The 19,662-nt window shown below is 54.8% G+C and overlaps 1 protein-coding gene across 1 annotated transcript in view; it reads right to left on the bottom strand.

The window, feature by feature from the left end:
- Window positions 1–19,662, bottom strand: part of TTC7A (tetratricopeptide repeat domain 7A) — a 129,874-nt gene that overhangs the window by 46,256 nt on the left and 63,956 nt on the right. Inside the window, exons 9-11 of the mRNA XM_061168743.1 lie at window positions 12,660–12,797; window positions 10,982–11,065; window positions 7,071–7,175 (exon numbers count right to left, since the gene is read on the bottom strand). Of these exons, the coding sequence (XP_061024726.1) occupies window positions 7,071–7,175; window positions 10,982–11,065; window positions 12,660–12,797 (327 nt within the window). The remainder of the gene's footprint in view (window positions 1–7,070; window positions 7,176–10,981; window positions 11,066–12,659; window positions 12,798–19,662) is intronic.

Here is a 19,662-nt window from a genome sequence, read left to right as displayed (position 1 = left end):
GGGTGGACCCAAGTCTGTAGATGCGGAGATCTGTCCCCCGGAGCACGTGGCCCAGCAGGACTCAGGAGAGCTGCGGGGCCCTGAAGTCAGAGCCAGGCTGAGCAAAAAGCACAGGACAAGCCCCGAGACACAGGCTTGGCCCGACAGACATGGGACCTTGAGCAAGTCACTTCATTTCTGTGTCCCAAAGGGACTTATCCGCAAAATGGGGAGCCAGACTCTCTCCCCCAATGTAACTACTCTTCCCTACAAACCTCCACTGAGGCTTCTGCAGCACCAGGCTCTATGCTGGGCCTGGCTGGGGAGGCCCAATGACACGGGGGCAGGATGCCCAGATGAGCACGCACGGAATCCCTAACGAGGAAGAGACCCCACAGGACAAGGTGGCTCTTAATTAAGGCTCTACTGTATGGTGCTGGCCTGGGGCCATGGGAGCTCCAAGAGCAGGCAACCTCCTGGCTGGGGTTGTCCAAGGAGGCCTCGTGGCAGAGGGCGGGCAGAAGGCACCAAGGGAAGGGTAAGTGAGCGACAGCATCTTGCCCCCTTGTTAATATCCCTACTGCTGGTGCGCCTGGTCTCCCACACTGTCTTTAGGCATCATTATGCCCCATTCAAACAGGAGAGAGCTTTTTTATAAACCACCAAGTACGAATTATAAATAGAATTCAGAAACCTTGTGCACTCCATGTGCATACACTCTTCTCACGGCCATGTCCTTCTCCTCAGCAAATGCCAGCTTCTATCTCCTGCAACCCATGTAGACAGGGTGCCAGGAACAAAGCTCAGCAATTATTGGCAAACAGGGAAAAGTTACTCTCCAATTTATATATATCATATTCTGGATTAATAAAGCTCACCATCCTTTAGCTTTACAAAGTGACAACGTACATCCTTAGCTTGTCCAACTTGTGGTCCACTCTGACCCCAGGTTAGTAGCTGTCCTTGGCCAGTACTTGCCAGCCTTGCCCACATAGTTTAAAATGGTCTTTAAGTGTGGTGTCAGCATCTGTCTCAAATCAAACCCACAAGGCTTCAGTGTACCATTTTCTTACATGGCCGACACCATTTTGATTTCTCTTACCTACCACAAAACAGTTTTTTGCATGTGGAGTCATGTGATTATGAACGAAAAGAAGTATTATCAATTCTATTAAATATGATAATATACAATATGATAACATACAGTATTAACATATTTATACATGGGTGCTCTAACTAGCTAGCAAAAGGGAAGAATGTCGCATTAAAAATCAACAAAAAACCCCAGTATGTATGTATTTCAAATATAAATTAAAAAATATATACATAATGCACAATTCCCGCTCATCTAAGACAGGAGTGGGAATCCTAAAGCCCTTGAAAATATGGCTTTGCCACCTTTGTTCTGAAGTATGATAATCCCACCTAAATCCAGAGTCAGCACCATGCCCATGGGTAAATTTTCCATGCAGAGAGCAGGACGGCCTAGCAGCTTAGAACACAAGCTCTGGGGCCAGGCTTCCTGGGCTCAAATCCTGGCGTGGCTATTTACTGTGTGACCTTGGGCAAGTCACTTCACTTTGCTGTGCCTCAGTTCCCTCTTCTGTAAAATGAGGATAACAGGCGTGTGTCTCACACGGCTGCGGGGAGGACTGAATGAGATAAAGACACAATGAATGCTCAGAACAGTGCTTGAATAAACATAAACTACTATTATTATTATTGGTTGTGATTTTAGATCTATAGTTAATCTTCCAGAGTTTTTTTTAAGTCTCAGCCTAATACATGTGGCGAGTGCCATCTGAATAGAGTCCCTGTCCCCTAAGGCTACATGAGCTCACTGACAAATTAGGAAGTGGCATCAAAGACCCTCCTGGAATCCAGAGAGGGGGCACCGCTGTCTGCCTTTTGTCTCTGGCCTGACCCTTCGTCTCAGATAAGGAGCAACTCTACACAAGGACAGCGGGGTCTCCCTGTGCAATCCGCTGTGCCAGGTCGGTCAACCTCTCTGTCCCGTGGTCTGGGACACACATACGTGTAACCACCCACCTACCCTGTCACAATACTCACCTCTACTGGGGGTAATACACTCGGATATTTTCTATGCTATTCCCTGATTGTCTATTTCTTTTTTGAAAAAGTTCTATTTCACAATCCACTAATGGGTCTCAACCTACAATGTGAAAAGTAAATTGTTGATTGATCCACCCAGCGCCTGCCCATCTACAACCACCCAGCCGTCTAGTACCTCACTTGCCCTTTCCAATCTCCACATACTTCCTCCTGTGGCCTCCAAAGTTAACAGCTAATGGCTCTGGAGTTGTGCCGCTGCTTCTGCAAGATTTGCTCGGGTTACAGCACTGGGACGTCCTTGCTCATCAAGATACTTCTAGGGTGAGGGGTTTCCAAAGCTTTCAACCATTCTCCTCCTACACTGCTTTTTCATACCTCCTTTCCTGTGGAGGCCATGTAACTTTGTCACAAAACCCAGGTGGAGATTCTCTCCCTCTTCCTTCCTTGCAATTCTAGAGCGGTTGGGTGCCCACCCGGCGTGTCATAGCACGGCAGCCACTTGATGGAATGGGTGTCTTACAGCTGAGGTTCTGAGGCACAGGGTGCTTAGGGGACCTATCCAAGGTCACCTGGCTGGTAAGTGAGAGAACTGAATTTCCAACCCAGGTCTTCTGAGTCTACATTTGGATCTTTCTGAGCTGCCTGATTCACGGCTGCCTTCCGTGGGTCTTCATTTTTCTCCTCTCTGTCCCTTTGGGAAAAGGATGCATCGAAGGATGTAACGTTTTGACCCTTTGCTTTTGCTTTCTGTAAGTACGGAAAGCGTTCCCATGGCTTTCCAAGTTCCTGCACCTCTCCAGTTCTCCTCGTTTGGTCCCCACACAGATAGGCTCCTGGCTCGTAGGCTCTGCTCCTGCTCAGGCTGCCTGGTTCGTCTCGCAGTGGGCCAAAGAGCTCGTACCCCTGGGATCTTCACCTCTTCTTCCCTCCCTGGGAACCAGAGAAAGGTCATTTCTGAGCCCCCAGAGCTCTGCTTAAACAGCACCTCCAGTTTCTTCTTAGTTGCTTCCCATAGGATCCAGGACCTGTTGTTATCTGCTCTACTGAAAATGCACTTTTTTCTTCCTGGAAGGAACAGGTACTCTTCCTAATTTCCACAAGCTCGTGGCAGGAGAGCTGGCATTCTTTCTGGCCTCCTGAACACTTAATCCATCTTCCTGGCCCTCCCCATCCCTGAATCTCAAAAATGAAGGCAAAAACACAGAGGCGCATCCTTTCTGAGAGTCTGCTATTTTGAAGGGGCTGTCACAGGGATGGCTGCCATTTACCAGGTACCTCCCACATGCTAAATAAGCAGGGACACTGCTCAGCTCTGGCAGTCAGAGCCACCCTGTAACGGTGGATGTGACTGTTTCCAGGTTACTGATGAGGCACAGAGAGGGTAAATTACTCACCCAAAGTCACACAGCTAGGAATCTGAACCCTATCCTCTCAGCCTCCAAAGCCCGCACTCTTTCCACCATCCCATCCCACCCCCTTAGGGGAAGAGGCCGAGGGACAGCACCACAGACCTTTCCAAAGATGAGCATGGCCTGCTTCTCCATTCCACAACCTCCTCTCCTTCTGTGTGTGACACACATGCACACCCCCATCTCCTATCCTCCTAGAAAGGTTTCAACTTTTTTAATTAAATGAATTTGAACTAACTGTGTTTGGAGGGATATGAAAAAATATTTACAGCTCCCTTTTCTCCTGCCCCAAATAACTGGCTGGGGACCCCAGCAAGACGCTGGCCATGCTGAGGCAGGAGGCTGCCCCACTGCTGTCACTGGGTCAGAGCCTGGGATGCCCTCCCCCACCGAGGCGAGCCTCAGGCTAAGCAGCGGGGCCAGTGCTCTCAACCCCAGGGCAGCCAGCATGGGCCCATGCAGGCACCTCTGCCCAGGCCCCTCCTCACCCACCCTCACCCAGGGGCAACCTTGATCTCAGACCCAGACCCAGTCTGGCGCATCCTACACTGGCTCTGGGCATAAGCACAGGACACGGGGACAGCAGGTGCTCCACCTCTGGGCACACGGCCACCTGGTCTGCTTTCACCCAGCACAACTCGTTTTTTCAGTGTCCCAGTTTCAGCCTCCCTTCCTGCAACCAGGGCCAAACTGTTTATCCCCAGATCTTGGGCCCCTGCTCATGGGGCTTGGCTGGGCAATGGCTGGGCCTGCTGGGGGCTGATGTGAGCCAGGACAGCTGCGAAGGCAGGAGGCGGAGGTGGCATCAGTCGCCTTTCAGGATCTGTGCCCCGTTATAAGCACCAGCACCCCTCTGCCCGCCTGTCAGACCCATTCTTCCTGCTCGCGGCCTTGAGGACAGAAAGTGCTGGGCTGCCCCTCTCCTGGCCTCCTAGGAGAACAGGCTGCCCCGGGCCACCTACAGCCTGCTCTCAGCCCAGCACCAACCCAGGGAGCCAGGGAGAACCGTGAGCCAGATGTAGGCTTCCCACACCTGTCCCTCGTGGACTGCTGAAGCAGGTGTCATTCTGTATTTCTGAACACCTACTATGTGCAGGGTTCTTTGTGGGAGAGAAGGGCTGAGGGTGTGAGAAACAGTAAGTGAAGAAGCTCCCCATTTAGATAAAAAGGCAAGTACCAAACAAGGCAGAATTCCCCGACAAGTGACTGTGCTCATTGGCAAGTAGGATCCATCCAGTAAGCACTAGGCATTAACTCTGAGCCAGGGTTTCAAGAAAGAAGAGAGTGAGTTCCTGCCTTCAAGAAACACACATGCAATGCCTTGTGCTAAGTGTCCAAGGCAGGTAGGGAGGTACAGAAGGTTTTGTTCCAGGGCAGGGAAGGCTGCCTGGAGCCCACCCCCAGCCCTCCAGCAGGACCACGCTCTAGCCTGTACCCGATTTAAACCCTGGCTCAAACCAGCCCCCAAACCCAAATAAACTTCTCCGCTGAGGTTAAACGACTCACTCTCCTCCCCAATTCTGATGTTGAGTCTGCATGTTTAAGTTTCCTTTTGGGCTTTTCTATTTATGTTGTCATTGATTACTTTGCTCCTAACTCATCTGTTTTCAATTTGGACTGATTGGATCCTAATTTTATTACCATGTAATCTGAATGCACATAATCACTGTAATTATGCTGCTGAGGGAAACAGCTTCTCCGCTGCGGGAAGACCTACATTTAGGGTTTCCCAGCAAGGGCGGCCATTGGCTGGGTGGACCCACAGCCAACTCAGAGCTGGCAGCCCTTGGGAGCACAGATGCCCTCCCCGCCCCACCCTTGGCGAGGCGGGTATTTGGGCTTCATCCCAGGGATGCACTTGAGGCCCCTCTCAGGAGCCCTGGGAACACACAGGGGTGTGAGCCACGGGTCAGCGAGCCCACCCTCTGCATCCTCCGGCTCACGCCACCACCCACTGCTGCAATGCACTCAGACCGGGTCCCCACTCTGCCGGCACCCACATCTCAACGGCACCCTACCCTCTAGGGTGTAAGATGCTAACAGTCTCCCTAAAAACACTTGGGGGACGAGTTTCCCCACTAATCATGCGGCTGAGGAAAGCAAGCTGTGATGGAAGGGCCCGCCACTGGCCCACCTCGGACCCCAGGCCATGGCCTCCTCCTCCTGGAAGCCTCCCTGACCTGTCCAGCCTCTCCATACTTTATGTCATTTACGCCACATATGAGGAACAGTGAAACTCTTACCCACCTCATCACGATGCCTCTTCCAAATGCCTAGAGCCTATTATAGATCAGTCTTACAGAAAAACATCATAAAGCCTGGGGCCAAAAGCCATGCTTTTCCCTCCCCCACAGTCGTTTGGGGCCAAGGCAGGGCCATGTGTGCATATCATACATGGGAACCTGAGGACCAGGGAACAGAGGGAAAGGTGCTGCTTCCTCCCCCCTCCACCAATCGTGCGAGGGAGTCAGTCCCTGCAGCAGAGGGGGGATGAGGCCCGCTGGGCGGTGAGGCAGGGACCCCTCGGAGAGGGTCCTCAGGATACCTGGCGGAGTCTCCCTTCCCAGGACTGGAGGAGTTGGAGAGGCTGCTAATTCTGAAGTGCCTGCTGTAGGCACCTGGAGCCTGGCCCCTTTGCCTTGGAACAAGCTGGACACCCGACAGCAAGGGTAGGCTGGGGTGTCACGACATCAGGAAGGGGAGGACCATGTATGGGAGAAGCTCCCCCTTTGGGAGACGCTGGGCCAATGAAGGAACTGGGCTTATTTAGCCTGAAGAGAGGAGGTGTGGGTGGGGCTGACAGCCAACACATGGGAGAGATGCTGCACTGTTCTATGTCACTCAAGAGGGTGGAAATAGGACCTCCCCTGACATCAGGAGGCTGATGTGGACCTGAGGAAGCCAGGAATGTAGGCAAGGGAGCTCCCAGTGAGAGGAGACACGCGTGCAGAGGCCCCGCCGCTAGACCCCCCAGGCTGGAAGCAGCAGCCCAGGGAGTCTGGCGGAGGGGAGCACCAAGGCGAGGCCTGGGGCTCTGGGTTCCTGGCCCAGGGCTCTTTGCTCACTCCCCCTGCTGACCTCCTCGAGCTAAAGTGCTGCTGGGCAGAGGGCACATGTTGAGCTCATCTTTAGTTCAGCCGCCTCAGCAGAGTGGTAAGCAGGCAGCTGAGCACAAGGCAGGGACCAGGGGGCTGGAGCCCAGAGGAAGGAGGGGGCTGACAGAGAGGCCACCTTCCCATTGACCCAGAGCTGGTTCTGACTCCAAATGGTGCGTTGGCCCAGGTAACTCCAAGGTCCTGCCAACTGCCCCTGCTGCTGGGCAGGTGGGGGGCACCCCAACTTTTGACTCCACATTTGGCTCCCTGGAGACATTCAAGGCTGAACCACAAACCTGACACCATCCTGAGTTGGGGATGGAGGCTGGAGTCTTCTCAGAAGCCATTCTTCACCCCCCTCTCCCCTCCAGGCCTGTCCGCCTCGAAGCTCCCCATGCTCCCCCACCCCTTATACACACAGCGAGATGTGCACACGATCACCTGGAGCCCACCTGCCACCATCCTCCCACAGGAAGCCGCCAGGACCTGGGCCCTGACCCCGTAGCTCACTCACCCAGTGCAGGGACCCTATGCAGAGCTTGGCGGCCATCAGGGGCACCGTGGGGTCCGAGGGCCGCAGCTTCACGCACTCCCGCAGCAGCGACACGGCATAGGATGACTGCAGGAGAAAGGGTGGGCAACACAGTCACTTGCAGCCCTGGGCTGCGGCAGACTGGGTGCCTCATGCCCACAGTGGGGGCAGCTCCCAAACAGCCAGCCCCGGTTCTGTGCCCCGTTCCTCCTAAGCCAGGAAGAGGCCCAGCGGGAGGAGCCCAGGCGGTGGTGGCAGGCAAGTTCCTCCCGGGTCTCAGTTTCCTCATCTGGAAAATGAAGGCTGTGACCCTTGCCCAGAAGTGATGTGATAAGAGCTAAGGTGACAACAGAGGGAAGCTCTTCAAAAGGAATTCAAATGTGAACCACAGAAATTTTAGAGGTAGAAGGAATTCTCTCAGACCCCTGAGTTCAACACCCTCAGTTTATAGGTGGCAAGATGAGGATAAACCCACATGGGGACTGGAGGCAGGACCGGTGGTGGGGAGTGGGGGGAGCATAAAGGCCGGCAGAGAAGAAGCAGGAGAGAAGCCATGGAGATGGGGCCACACTAGACGTGCTGAGGATGGCCAAGTGCGGAAGGTCTGCAAAACCCAGCCCACAGGCCAAATCTGGCCCTCTGCCTGCTTTTGTAAATAAAGTTTTATTGGAACTTGGCCACGTCCATTCATGTGGATATTGCCTATGGCTGCTTTCGTGACGCAAAGGCAGAGTGGAGTAGTTCCCACAGAGACTGGCCCACAAAGTCAAAAATGTTTACTCTCTGACACTTTACAGAAAGTTTGCTGACCCCTGTTATAACTGTTTTATAAATATGAAGTCATTTGCTTTTCACAGCTCTCCTATGAGGTAGGTTGCTATGTCCCTATTTACAGATGAGGAAACTGAAATGCAGAGAAGTTAAATAGTGTGTTTGAAGCCACACTGCCCCTAAGTGGCTGAGCTGGGGTTTGAGCAGTCTGGCTCTAAGCTTGTAACCACTGCCCTATGCTGCCTCTGTGGTGGCTACCTTGGCCAGAGAGGAGGCCTCTCTCTCCCTGTTCTACACACACACACACACACACACACACACACACACGGGGCGAGTGTGTGTAAGTACAATTCCCACAAGCTGGGCCCTTCAGTGGGCCAAGCTCCCCACTGTTAGTTAGCTCTCATCCTCCCCGGCCACTCCAGGCCCCGCTGGGGAAATGGGGGATCTAGAGGACTCTCCTGTCCACAGCACAGTGTGGAGACTGGCTGATGCAGACCTGGGGCCCCACTGGCCTGTGTCCACTCTGGACCCCTGCCTTTCTCTAGCTCCCTTTCCTTTCCCCCCTGAGAAAGGAGAGCTTTTCTCAGCCCCAAGCATGGGGCTGGGGGATGCGGGGTCACTGCACGGAGGGGGAAGAGGCCACGGCTCTTGCCTGTCAGGTGCCCACAGGAAGGCTGGGGAGAGAGGACAAAGTCCCCACCACACTGTTGTCTCATGAAAGAAGAGGGTATGAGACCAAGAGGGTGTTAGCATATGACCAGCTGGGACGCTGGGAGGCTGCGGGGGAGGGAGGGACTCGGCCTGGGCGACGGAGGCCGGTGAGGGGCTTTGCAAGAGCTGCCAGGCCACCCCCCTCTCCGGAGACCCTCTCCTCTGAAGGTCACTCCCAGCTCCCTCAGCATGGCCCCCTCTGCCCACACACTCCAGCAGGCCTGCCCCCTCCCTGGCTGCTGACCTCTGCATCCCTGAAGCACGGGCTTCTCTAACCCTGACCCTCCATGTCCCACCCCTACCCAGACCACAAAACACTGCTATTTAAGGAGCCATCTGAGGACTCCGCAGTCGGAGCTGCCGGCTCTTTTTTTTTTTTTTGTCATTCTGGTTACCTAGCAACGCAGCCACTGTGATTGCCGAGGAGACCAAGAGGAGTGACCTAAATCATGCCACGGAACTCCTCCTCTCTTCCTGCAGGTGGAGGTGCCAGATATATTGATATCCGCTCCGCCTCACCTTCTGCGCACAATCACAGGTACAGAACCTTGATTCCCACCTTAGGCTCTTGGCACAGGCGAGGTCTGGCCACGCTTCCGAGGGCTGCCTGAGCCAACCTGGCAGACTGATCTGGTGCGCGGGGTTCCTGAGGGGCAGGGGGTGGAGAGTGCGCTTCCAGAACAATCTCCTGCTGCACTGAATGCAGGGGTGGGTGTAACCCAGCCTGTGGGGCCTCACGCATGAGGAACTCACTGATCACCCCAACTTCCTGCCTGTAAGGCCATTCTTGTATGCACCTTGCTGGTCTGGGAAGGAGCCGGGCCAGGACACCAGCTCCCCGGATCTTGGGGTATGCCAGGCTGCGTCTGGACCTCTCTGAGCCTGGCTCTTCTCAGTAAGGAGGTTGAAGACCCTGTAATGTGACACCTTTTCCTGAGACTGGGGGGGTTTCCAGGAGCACCCCCAGAAATTAAAGCTAACTTCTGAGCGCAGTGCACTCTTCTGAGGAGGGGTCACCACTTTCTTCAGCATCTCAAAGGGGTCCATGACCCACAGAAGGGTGAGAACCTGGCCCTGGGCCTCTTGGACCATACTCACTATTACAAGACTAGAGGCTCTTTCTCTGTTCCCTGGAGGTGGCAAGAAGCTGTCGCAAGCCACTGCGAGCCGTCTGCCCAGGCTCCATATGAGCTCCAGCACCTCGCCATCCCGATGGCCTCGCCCTATCTGTGTTCTGAACTCTGAGCCTCGACAAGACCCTGCAGAGTGCAGAGCCAGGGTACGTCATGTCATATGACTTCAGGATGCTCGGGGAGGTGGCCAATGTGATGGGGGAAGGGGAAGAGGTTTGGGAAGACAAATGCCTGGCAAAGTAAGGGGGGTGCAGAGAAGGCTCCCACTTGATTCTCGGCTTCACCTCTCCGGGCCCTTCCCACCTGTCAGGCTGCAGCGCCTGCCCTTCTTGCCCTTTCCTGCCAGGACCTGGCCACCCTCCATTCACGGAGGAGCTGCTGGCAAGGCTGGGAGGGCCCTCCTCAGAGATGGCTGCGGGGCTAAAAATGGCAGGTGGCGCAGACGGGTCGGGGCGGGGGGGGGCAGGGAGGAATCCCCTCAGCCCCACAAATGGGCTCCGGGTGTTACAGCTCTTGGAACCATCTGCGAGCTCATGCCTCCTTACTTCCTGCCTTCGTAGCATCCTCGGCCCCAACACCCGCAGCGCCCAGCTCCGGAAAGGTTTTCCTTTCATGTCACTGCTGAGAATAGCGGCTTATGTAAGTGTGATTCTCATGGGAGGGAAAACCAGTGGGTGCTGGGGCAGGGCTTGGCGGGTGGAGAGCAAACGCAGCTCTGGAAACTGGAATAAGGTCAGCCCCGTGCTGAGCAGGGCTCCTCCTGACCACCCCCTGCCACGTCCTCCTCTCCTCGCAGCGCTCCCTCCACACTCCCTCAGGGGAGGGGGGCCCCTGCTCCCTCCTAGGTGAGTTCCGGATGTCCTTTCCTGATGCCACGCTCCCTCCTGGGCAGGAAGAGAGCTGCGGCCCAAATGGAACAACGTTCCCCTCGCCTGGAACCCATGTCCATGCCTGCCTCAGGCAGTCACATCAACCAACTCACAGGCGGAAATGCTACGATGCCCCAGGCGTGCACATATACTCAGAGAAAAGCATCCACATACACACCTGCCTACCTGGCACAGTCGTAACTCACAGGTAGGCACCAGATTCACACAGGGGTCTGTGTGTGACCCTTCATGCCCCTCATTCCCTGGAGATTAAAATCAGCTGCTGGACAATATTTCTGAATCACTGCCCTGCCCTCCACCCACCTCTGGGAGGGACTAGAGGAGAGCAGACCACCCTCCCCCGCCAAGGGTGAGTGTACAACCCCCAGCGCACCCTGGGTCTTACCTTCCCACAAGCCACCATGGAGAGGGCCACTTGGTACCAAAGGTGAAATTCTCCAAATGCAAACTTCATGGCTCGCTCCAGGCACTGGGGAGAGGGAGACGGTCAGTACTTACCCTCCAGGGGTCCTCCCCACACCGGCTCACCCCATACCCTTCCAGGGGAATCTCTGCCCAAGTTGCTTCCCGCAGGAGGTCGCCAGAGCTCGTACTTGGTTCCTGTCGGAAAACTCCAGGGGTAACCTGTCTCTGCCACTCGCATGCTGTGTGACCTTGTGCAAGTCTCTCACCCTCTCTGGCCCTCGGTTCCCACCTCCATATCATGTGAACACCTCACAAGGGCGATGGCGAAAAGCAAATGAGATTTGTTAAAGTGCTTTCAAAATGTAAACATCCAATAAAAATAATAACAGCTGACAATTCTTCTCACTATTGTGCCTGGCACCATACTCAGCTTTCTACGTGTATTAACTCATTTACTCTTCCCAACAACCCAGTGAAGCGGGTTCTCTAATTACCCCCACTTCACGGATGAAGAAGCTGAAGCTTAGTAAATGACTTGCCACCGTCATAGGGCCAGTCAGTGGCAGACGTACTGACTCCAAAGCCCGTGCATAAAACGCTGCCCAAATGTACAGGCTTCCTTCCGCTCTTCTCTACGACCACCGAGAAAAACCGTCTGCTCCCTGGCCACTCTGATCCTGGGCCCCTCAAAGTCAGGCGCTGCCTGTGAGATCTGACCGTCACCATGAGAAGTGGTTCCAGGTGACAGAGGCAGAAGCCAGCATCCGAGGCCAGGATTCACTGTGTGGCCATGGTCAGGCGGGTGGGGGACAGTGGTGAGGGGTACAGGACCACACAGCAGGTACGTTCAGAGCTTGGTGGCCTGGGTCCCCCCGTGCTGGCTCAACTGCACCCCCTGCACCATCCTGGGCAGAAACCCACCTCTCTGGGCCTCGCCTTCCTCACTGGTGAACTTGAGAGACCACTTATCCCCCCATGTTAAAGAAGGTATCTTCTGGAAGCACCTCGCACGGTGCCTCGGCGTGAGCAAGGGCTCAGCAGGAGTGACCGCCCCTCCTCTCGGGAGCCCTCCCAAACATATGCAAAGAGAATCTGCCACCAAGAGGGCCACCTGTACAAGGAGCCGAGGGCCCCCGAGCCACCCTTGATCCCAGCCTGGATCTGAAAGCTCAAAAATGTGCACAAGCCATTCGCACTGTGGGGAGGGGGCAGGAGAGAGCAGCAGCTCTGTGCTCCTGGTCCCCACATCCTGGAGAGGGACCACCCTCTGGGCCCAGCCCATGGAGCGCTGCCCCGGCAGTGTTTGCCCAATACAGTGGGCATGCTCTGTCTAGCCAGGGTGGGAGGGGGATCCAGGCTCCCGACCACACCCAGCTCAGAACCCTGTCAGGACAGGTAGTCACAAAACACCAGCATCACCTCTGGGGGAACCTGGGGGGTGGATAATTTTCCTCTTGTGCTTCTCTATACAACACCATGCGTTCTTTCACAAGAAAAAACACATGAAAATATCTGTAAAACAAACAAACAAAAACCACCCTGCCAGTGAAGGGCAGCCCTCTCGGCACTGGAAATAAGACAGTCCCCAGCTGGGTCTCCCAAGAACAGAGCTGTACCCCTTGGTGGAGGCAGGGGAGGGGCAGCGGAGGAAGCGGTACCTCGGAGAGCATGACGTACTGGCCCCTCCTGCCCAGCGTGATGCTCAGGAGGTCGTAGATGGCCGCAGCGTTCCTCAGGCTCACTGCCCGGTCCTCCTGCTGCTCCGGTGCCCGGCTCAGCACCACATCCCGAGTAGCCTGTGGGGAGACACGGTTTAGGAAAGAGCAAGGACAGAAAATGAGCAGGTGCCTGTCCCCACAGGGCCCCTGCCTCTGAGGCCCAGTGACCGTCGCCCTTTCGCCGCTGACCCAGGCCACACTCCTAGAACCAGCCAGAGCCTTTCCCCACCCCCAAGACAGAGAGCAAACCCTCCACCCACAGCCCAGGCTGTGGTAAGACAGCAGTCCTGAGGGCCCATGCTCCTGATCTTCAGTGTTTTATTCTGCAAACAGTCAAATCTACAGAAAAGCCAAAAGAATAGTACCACAGCAGTAAACCCAATTGTTAACATTGACCACACTGGCTTTGTCTCTCTAATGATGATAATAGCAGTAGTAATAGTAGTCAGTTAAGGCAACTTGGCCTTTCATCCCTAAAGAAAAGAGGACATTCTTTCTATAACCATAACAGAAATGCCAAATTCAGGAAGTGGAACACCATTATTTCTATTCTCTAATACCAGCTCATACCCAGATTTCACCGCCTGTCCCATGGATGGCCTTTCTGGTAGAGTCATCGTGCCAGGATCCAATCCAGGATTGGTGCCATGTCTCTCGTGCCTCCTTTCATGGGAAGAGTCCTGCAGCCCTTGCCTGGCTCCAGGATACTGGCATTATTGAGGATACAGGCCAGCTGTTCTGGGGAACAGCTCCTTGTGTGTTTGTAACCGTCCACTCACAGAAAGAGCTTCAGATAGTATCTGGAACTGACTAGATCAGGTGGGCGGCTCTGCAGCTTGACTCACAGGACAGGAGTTTGGGCTGTGGCCCCTCCGTGCCCTCTTCTCTTCCTCTGCAGGCCCCCCAAGTCCCTCTGATAAGGAACCCCATACTTCCTTCCCATCACCCCTGCGTCCAGCCCAGACCTATCCCTGACTCCTTCTGACTACGGAACTCTCCTCTCTGTCCCTCCTCAAAACCCGGGGTCTCTGTGCTTGGCATCTGGCACTCAGGAGTCCAGTAGCTCAGAGCTGCCTGGGCGGGGCGGGGTTTGCTGCTCAGGGAGGGGAGGGGCGAGGGAAAACGTGCTTTAGGAGTGGGCAATTCTGTACGATCTGAAGGGGGGAACTCTGTATCACCCCATCAGGGTGAAATCTCCCCATCAGGAACTGGGGACCCTCTTGTTCTGTGGCCTGTGGTCCCACCCTCTCTTGTACACTCACACCCTGGGGACAGCACTCAGGCTCGGGAGTAGATAAACAGGAGTCATGGGGACCCCCCGCAGGGCGGGGACTAGGCTGGGGATGCTCTGGGCCCCCCATGTCTCCTACACACAGACACACACACAGACACACAGACACACAGACACACACACACACACACACACACACACACACTGAGGGCTATGCCTGAGATGAAGCAAAGCTGGGTTCTGGCCAGACGCCCCCACTGGCTGCTCCCAGCATCCTCCCCTCTCCTGCCTCTTCTCCCCTCTGCCAAAGGGGTCTCTTCCCAGCATCCCCCTCCGTCTATAGAAGAGGCTGAACCCCCTTCCATGAGTTGGGACTCGCCCTCCTCTACTTCCCCACAAAGCACTGCAGATCCAAGAACTTGGCCTTTTTGACAGAATAAAAGGGACCTGCTGACTCTTAAAACCCAGATCCCCATTGGTCAGGTTCAAGCAATGCGTCCACAGGTGGTCCTCACAACCTTCTTCCAGGCAGGACTACTATCCCCTCCTCCAGGTCAGGGGCTGAGGCTCCCAAGGGTGATGACTGCAGAGGCAGAAGGTCAACAGCCTTTGGACTGTAGGCTCTGGACGTGTCCTACCGTGCAGGCCTGAAGCGCATTCCCATAGAGGCTTCTAGAAGCCAAAATGTCTATAAGACCCAAGGACGTGACTCACCCAGGGGGGCATTTCAGTAAGGGAGGCCGGTGGCCAGGGGTCCCGATGGCTGCCCCTCCAGGCACAATAGGCAAGGGCTGCCCACCGCCCCGACGGGCATGGACCTGCCCCAGGAGAGGGTGCCAGGGATGCCAGGATATCCCCAGAAAGGCTGAGCACCAGTGCCAGCCTGGTAAACAAGAGCTGACAGTCAGGTGCCAAAGGGTTAAGGGAGAGGAATGGAGAGGGAAAGTGCCAGAGAAATCCCCCTCCTTCCTGGCGATATCCACCCACACAGGCACCAACAGGAAGAGAGAAGAGATTCTAAGGAGAGCCATGGCAGGAACTATTTCACTGAGGAGCACAAAACTCACTCTGCGCCTGGCCGTGGACCTCCCCACTCCTCCACCTCCAGCAACGCCCCAGCTCTCGCCGCCCTGGGTGGGCCCCGGAGAGGCGGCCCCCACCAGGCAGCAATGGGGGTGGGGTCGGGGGCAGGAGGTCAGGGAATGAGAGGATGGGAGACACAGTCCCTGCACTCAGGGAGGGGCTATGGAAACGGGACGCAGCAGCAGTACACAACAAACGCAGTGAGTGGATCTGACCTAGAACTCTGGTGGGAGGGAGAGGTCCTGATGGAAGGCTGCCTGCAGGGGTGGCCTTCCTGCAGGACACATCCAGGGTCGGGGAGCCACCCATGCAGACTAGTCTCATGCAGGGGATGGTGAGCAGTGAGCTCTGGTCGGCCTATCCTCCAGGTGCAGCCCCTGCCAGACCCCAACTCCCAACTCCCCTCCTTTCTATGGCTGCCATGAGACCCTGCCCACCTGGCCAGCTTCTCTCCACTAGCTCCCAAGTCCTTCCCTGCAGCTCCCTCTCCTCACCAAGGCCCATCTTTGTTCCGTCTGTCAATGTGGATGCCTTCTGGCTCCTCAAACTCAATTCAAGGATCCCTTCCTTATGCCACTGTCCCTGACTTATCTCAGCAGGTGAGGCTGGCCACCCCCCTCGTCTTCTCCCAACCCTGGGAACACACCCGGGCCCCTGCACACCCACTGGCTCATGGGTTCTCGGGGCAGGGATGCATCTCGCTCATCTCTAGCCTCCCAGCCCCAGCACAGGCCTGCACACAGCACTCTCAAGTGACATTAGAAAGAGAAGGATCTCTGGGCCTGGTGTGGAAACTTCCTCCTGTTGCCCTAGACCTTGACCTTTAAGAGAACAGTGTCTCTGAATGTGTGTGCCTGGTGGGAGGGAGGCATGGATTTCCAGCTCTGAGCAAGCATTAGGTCAGAAGGACAGGAACAGAAGAGGGGCTCACAGCAGCATCTCCTCTGCCTGGGGACCGCCCCCCAACACACAGACAGTGGGGAAGGCATCTTCTCGGGGGTCCTCAGGACTTGGCACTTGTGCCAAGAGGGAAGCGTGGGTCCCCAAAGTAAAGCCAAAAGCAGAAGTTTGCCGAGTGGTTGCTATGGCTTTGGGGCAGGGCTGCAGTGAAATGCTCCCGTGCTTGCAGGGCAGCTGGGCAGCGTGTGTACGTAACCATGCAACAGGGTAGGGTGGGGTGGGGAGAACTGGGGCAGAAAAAAAGGAAGCCTCGGGGGGCTGGCAACAGGGTAGGAATTCACGTGCAGCTCAGGGGCCAGAGCAGGCCTCAGTGCACAGGGCCTCAGACCCTCTGGGGGCTTCAAGTCCCCGCCCAGGGCACCCCAGGTGTCCCATTCTCTCCTCTGCTGCACTCACCTCCCTCAGGCCACACAATGCTCCCAGCTCCATCAGCAACCTGCCTTGAACTAGTCCCAGTCACGCTCTTTCCCTTCCACCATTTAAACGTCCTCACATGGAAATCCTCCAGATCAGATGCAGTGAGAGACATGAATTATGCAGAAACTAAATGGTCTTCTCACCACCATACTCCTTACTGGTTTTGGGATAATGGCAGGCTATTCTCCTGTTTTCCCCTGCAAAACCCCCAGGCCCCCCACCTCTGGGGGTGCCCTACTCTTATTTAATCCATGAATTTAATCCCAGGCAGGGCTCAGCAGCTGTCCCTGAGACAAGCTCCTAGCCTTGGACCCTCTGCTGTCCTCCCAGGGGCAGTCTCCCCAGACTAAGGGACGTTCACCCCAGGCCTCAAGCAGGTCAGAAGAGGAAAAGCCAAAGAAACCTGGTCCTCCCCACTCCCCCATCATCCAGTGTGACCCACTTGTGGTCTTTGGACACGTAGCCATGAAGCAAATATGGGGCCTTAAGAAAACGCCCACAAGGGCAACGCCATTCGCCGAGGTGGGGCAGCCCACGTGACACCTCAGGCAAGATGGTTCTTGCTCAAATAGCCATCCCTCATGTGTGTGCCATGCATTTTAGGAACTTAATTATCACTGCCATGATCTCACAGTAACCCCACGGAGGGGCAGGATGAAACTGCTGATGTCCCCTTTGCAGGCAGGGAAACTGAGCCCCAGAGGGTGTACTAACGTGTGCGGGGTCTCCAGGAATTAAGGCTGAACCTCCGATAGCCAGTCCAGGATGGCTTCTGCTGCCCTGAGCACCTGCTGCCTCGTGGGCTCCTCTGCCAGCCCTGGTCCCCACCCTCTGCTGGCTGCAGGGCCACAGACAGCACTGACCTTCACTTCACCCAGCCCCATTTCTCCTCTGATCCTGGACACAAGCAGGGTAGGAGAAGGAAAGGGAACTAACTTGTAGAGCACTTTGTAAGTGGTATCTCATAATGCTGACAACAACCATCTCCCGTTCTATTGTCCTATTTTACAGATGAGAAAACTGAGGCCCAGAGAGACCAGGGAGTCTCCTCAAGGCATACAGATAGGGGGTTTAGGACCCAGATTAGAACCTAGACATTCTGACTTCACTCCTGCCTCTTCCCCTGCCTCCAGGTGCTTCCAAGGAAGTGTCCACTAGCCCCGCCCATGCCATCAGAGGCTCTCAGATGTCTCTGCTTAGGGAAGCACCAAAGCAAAACACAGGCTGGACTTTCTCAGTCAGGCCTCAGGTGCTGCTTCTCTGCAGAGAACAAGCACCTTGGACCACGTCAGCCCTGTTCTCAGGGACAACCTCTCTGCTGGCCAAGGACCCAGCTTCAGGGCCCGCTGTTCACCTCCCTCAACAATCACCCCAGAAAGGAGTCTCCTGGTGGCATCAGTGCCTGGCCCCTGCCCCTCTTCTCTGGAGGATGCTGTCACGTTCTGCTCGTGCTGTCACCCCCACCGGCAGACACCATCACCACCGGCTCTCGAGCCGCCAGTCCACAGAGCCAAGAAATAACATGCTCTGCCATGTCCCATCTACACAGCGACTCCGGCCAGGCCCCCGCCAGCCCACGCTCCTGCACATCGGGCTCCTACAGCAGAAATCTTCCTGCCAACGAGGGCACGAGGCTCTCCCACCTCCACTGCTCCAAGGGTTCTGAGCTGGCAGCATTAACAGACCCTTTCCGCTTGCAGCCTGCAGCACAGCAGGGCCTCGTGTTAGAGCAAACCAGGCGCCAGAAGCTGGAACAATCTGTGCTCATCTGCTGAGTCCCAAATGGAATCAAGCCCAAGAAGCGTTTTTGTTTTTTTTTTTTTTAACCAAACAGTATCCTCAAACCAATTTTTCTCCCAACCAGACCTGAATCTAAATGTTTTCTAAAATTAATGACTCAGAACCAGGTAGTCATCAGGACAAAACGAATACATGTTCAACACCCACAATGTACCAGCCACCTTCGTGCTCATTTTCTTACTTCATCCACCCAATTCCTGCAAGAGAGACCTTATTAGCCCCACTTTACAGAAAACTGAGGATCAGGGAGGTAAGAGATTTGCCCAGGCTACACAGGTTGTGAATGGCCAATTCAAGATTCAAATCGCTGGATGCCTGATGTTGGGCATGGATGGCAGTTATTTTGTTAACCTGCAGGATCCCAGGCCCCAGGGGCTTACCCATCCCCCCACCCTCTCTCAGCCCAAGCCTCTGTGTCCTTTCAGCTCCCGAAAGCCTGACACCAGCAGCAGCTTCTCCCCCAGCTGAACGAAACAGGGGCTCGAGGATTCAGTTTGCTCTAACACATATTTTTATGCCTTAGATCAAGATTTGAGAAATGGCAGAGTCCTGTACCTCCTGGTTACCCAACTGAGAAAATCAGGCTGATTTTGACACATGGTTCTTTCAAAAACTAGTCAGAAAGAGAAAAACAAATACCGTATGCTAACACATATATATAGAATCTAAAAAAAAAAAAAAAGTTTCTGAAGAACCTAGGGGCAGGACAGGACTAAAGACGCAGACGTAGAGAATGGATTTGAGGACACGGGGAGGGGGAAGGGTAAGCTGGGACGAAGTCAGAGAGGGGCATGGACATATATACACTACCAAATGTAAAACAGATAGCTAGTGGGAAGCAGCCGCATAGCACAGGGAGATCAGCTCAGTGCTTTGTGACCACCTAGAGGGGTGGGATAGGGAGGGTGGGAGGGAGACGCAAGAGGGAGGGCATATGGGGATGTATGTATACGTATAGCTGATTCACTTTGTTATACAGCAGAAACTAACACACCATTGTAGAGCAATTATATTCCAATAAAGATGTTTAAAAAAAAAAAAACTAGAATATGCATTTGAGGTTCAGCAGACTGAGATAATTCCTTCTGGTTTGGGGACGAGGATTTCCTCCGTGTCTCCAGACACATGTTCCACTGGGTAGGAGGACGCCTGGGACAAGCGCTGTGATTTAACTATTCCTCATTCTACCCCCAGTGCTGAGCACAGCTCTGCACACTGTTGCTGCTCAAACAAGACTGGATGGTGGAGAGATGAGTAGGTGGGTGGGTGGATGGGTAGGTGGATGGGCATTTTTAAGTGTCCTTTTGGTCCTGAAAACTCAAAACTGAGTCCAAAACACAAATCTCCTTTAGCCAGTTATAACTCATGTCCCTTGCGTTTCTGTGAAAGCATTTGTAAGGTTTCTATTTACCTCTTGAAAGACAAGGGCTGTCCTATTCATTCTGATCACAC

This window comes from Eubalaena glacialis, chromosome 14 (genome assembly GCF_028564815.1).
Source record: "Eubalaena glacialis isolate mEubGla1 chromosome 14, mEubGla1.1.hap2.+ XY, whole genome shotgun sequence".
Lineage (NCBI taxonomy): Eukaryota > Metazoa > Chordata > Mammalia > Artiodactyla > Balaenidae > Eubalaena > Eubalaena glacialis.
The sequence above is the reverse complement of the archived record's forward strand: the minus strand, read 5'-3'. Positions and strand labels throughout refer to the sequence as shown.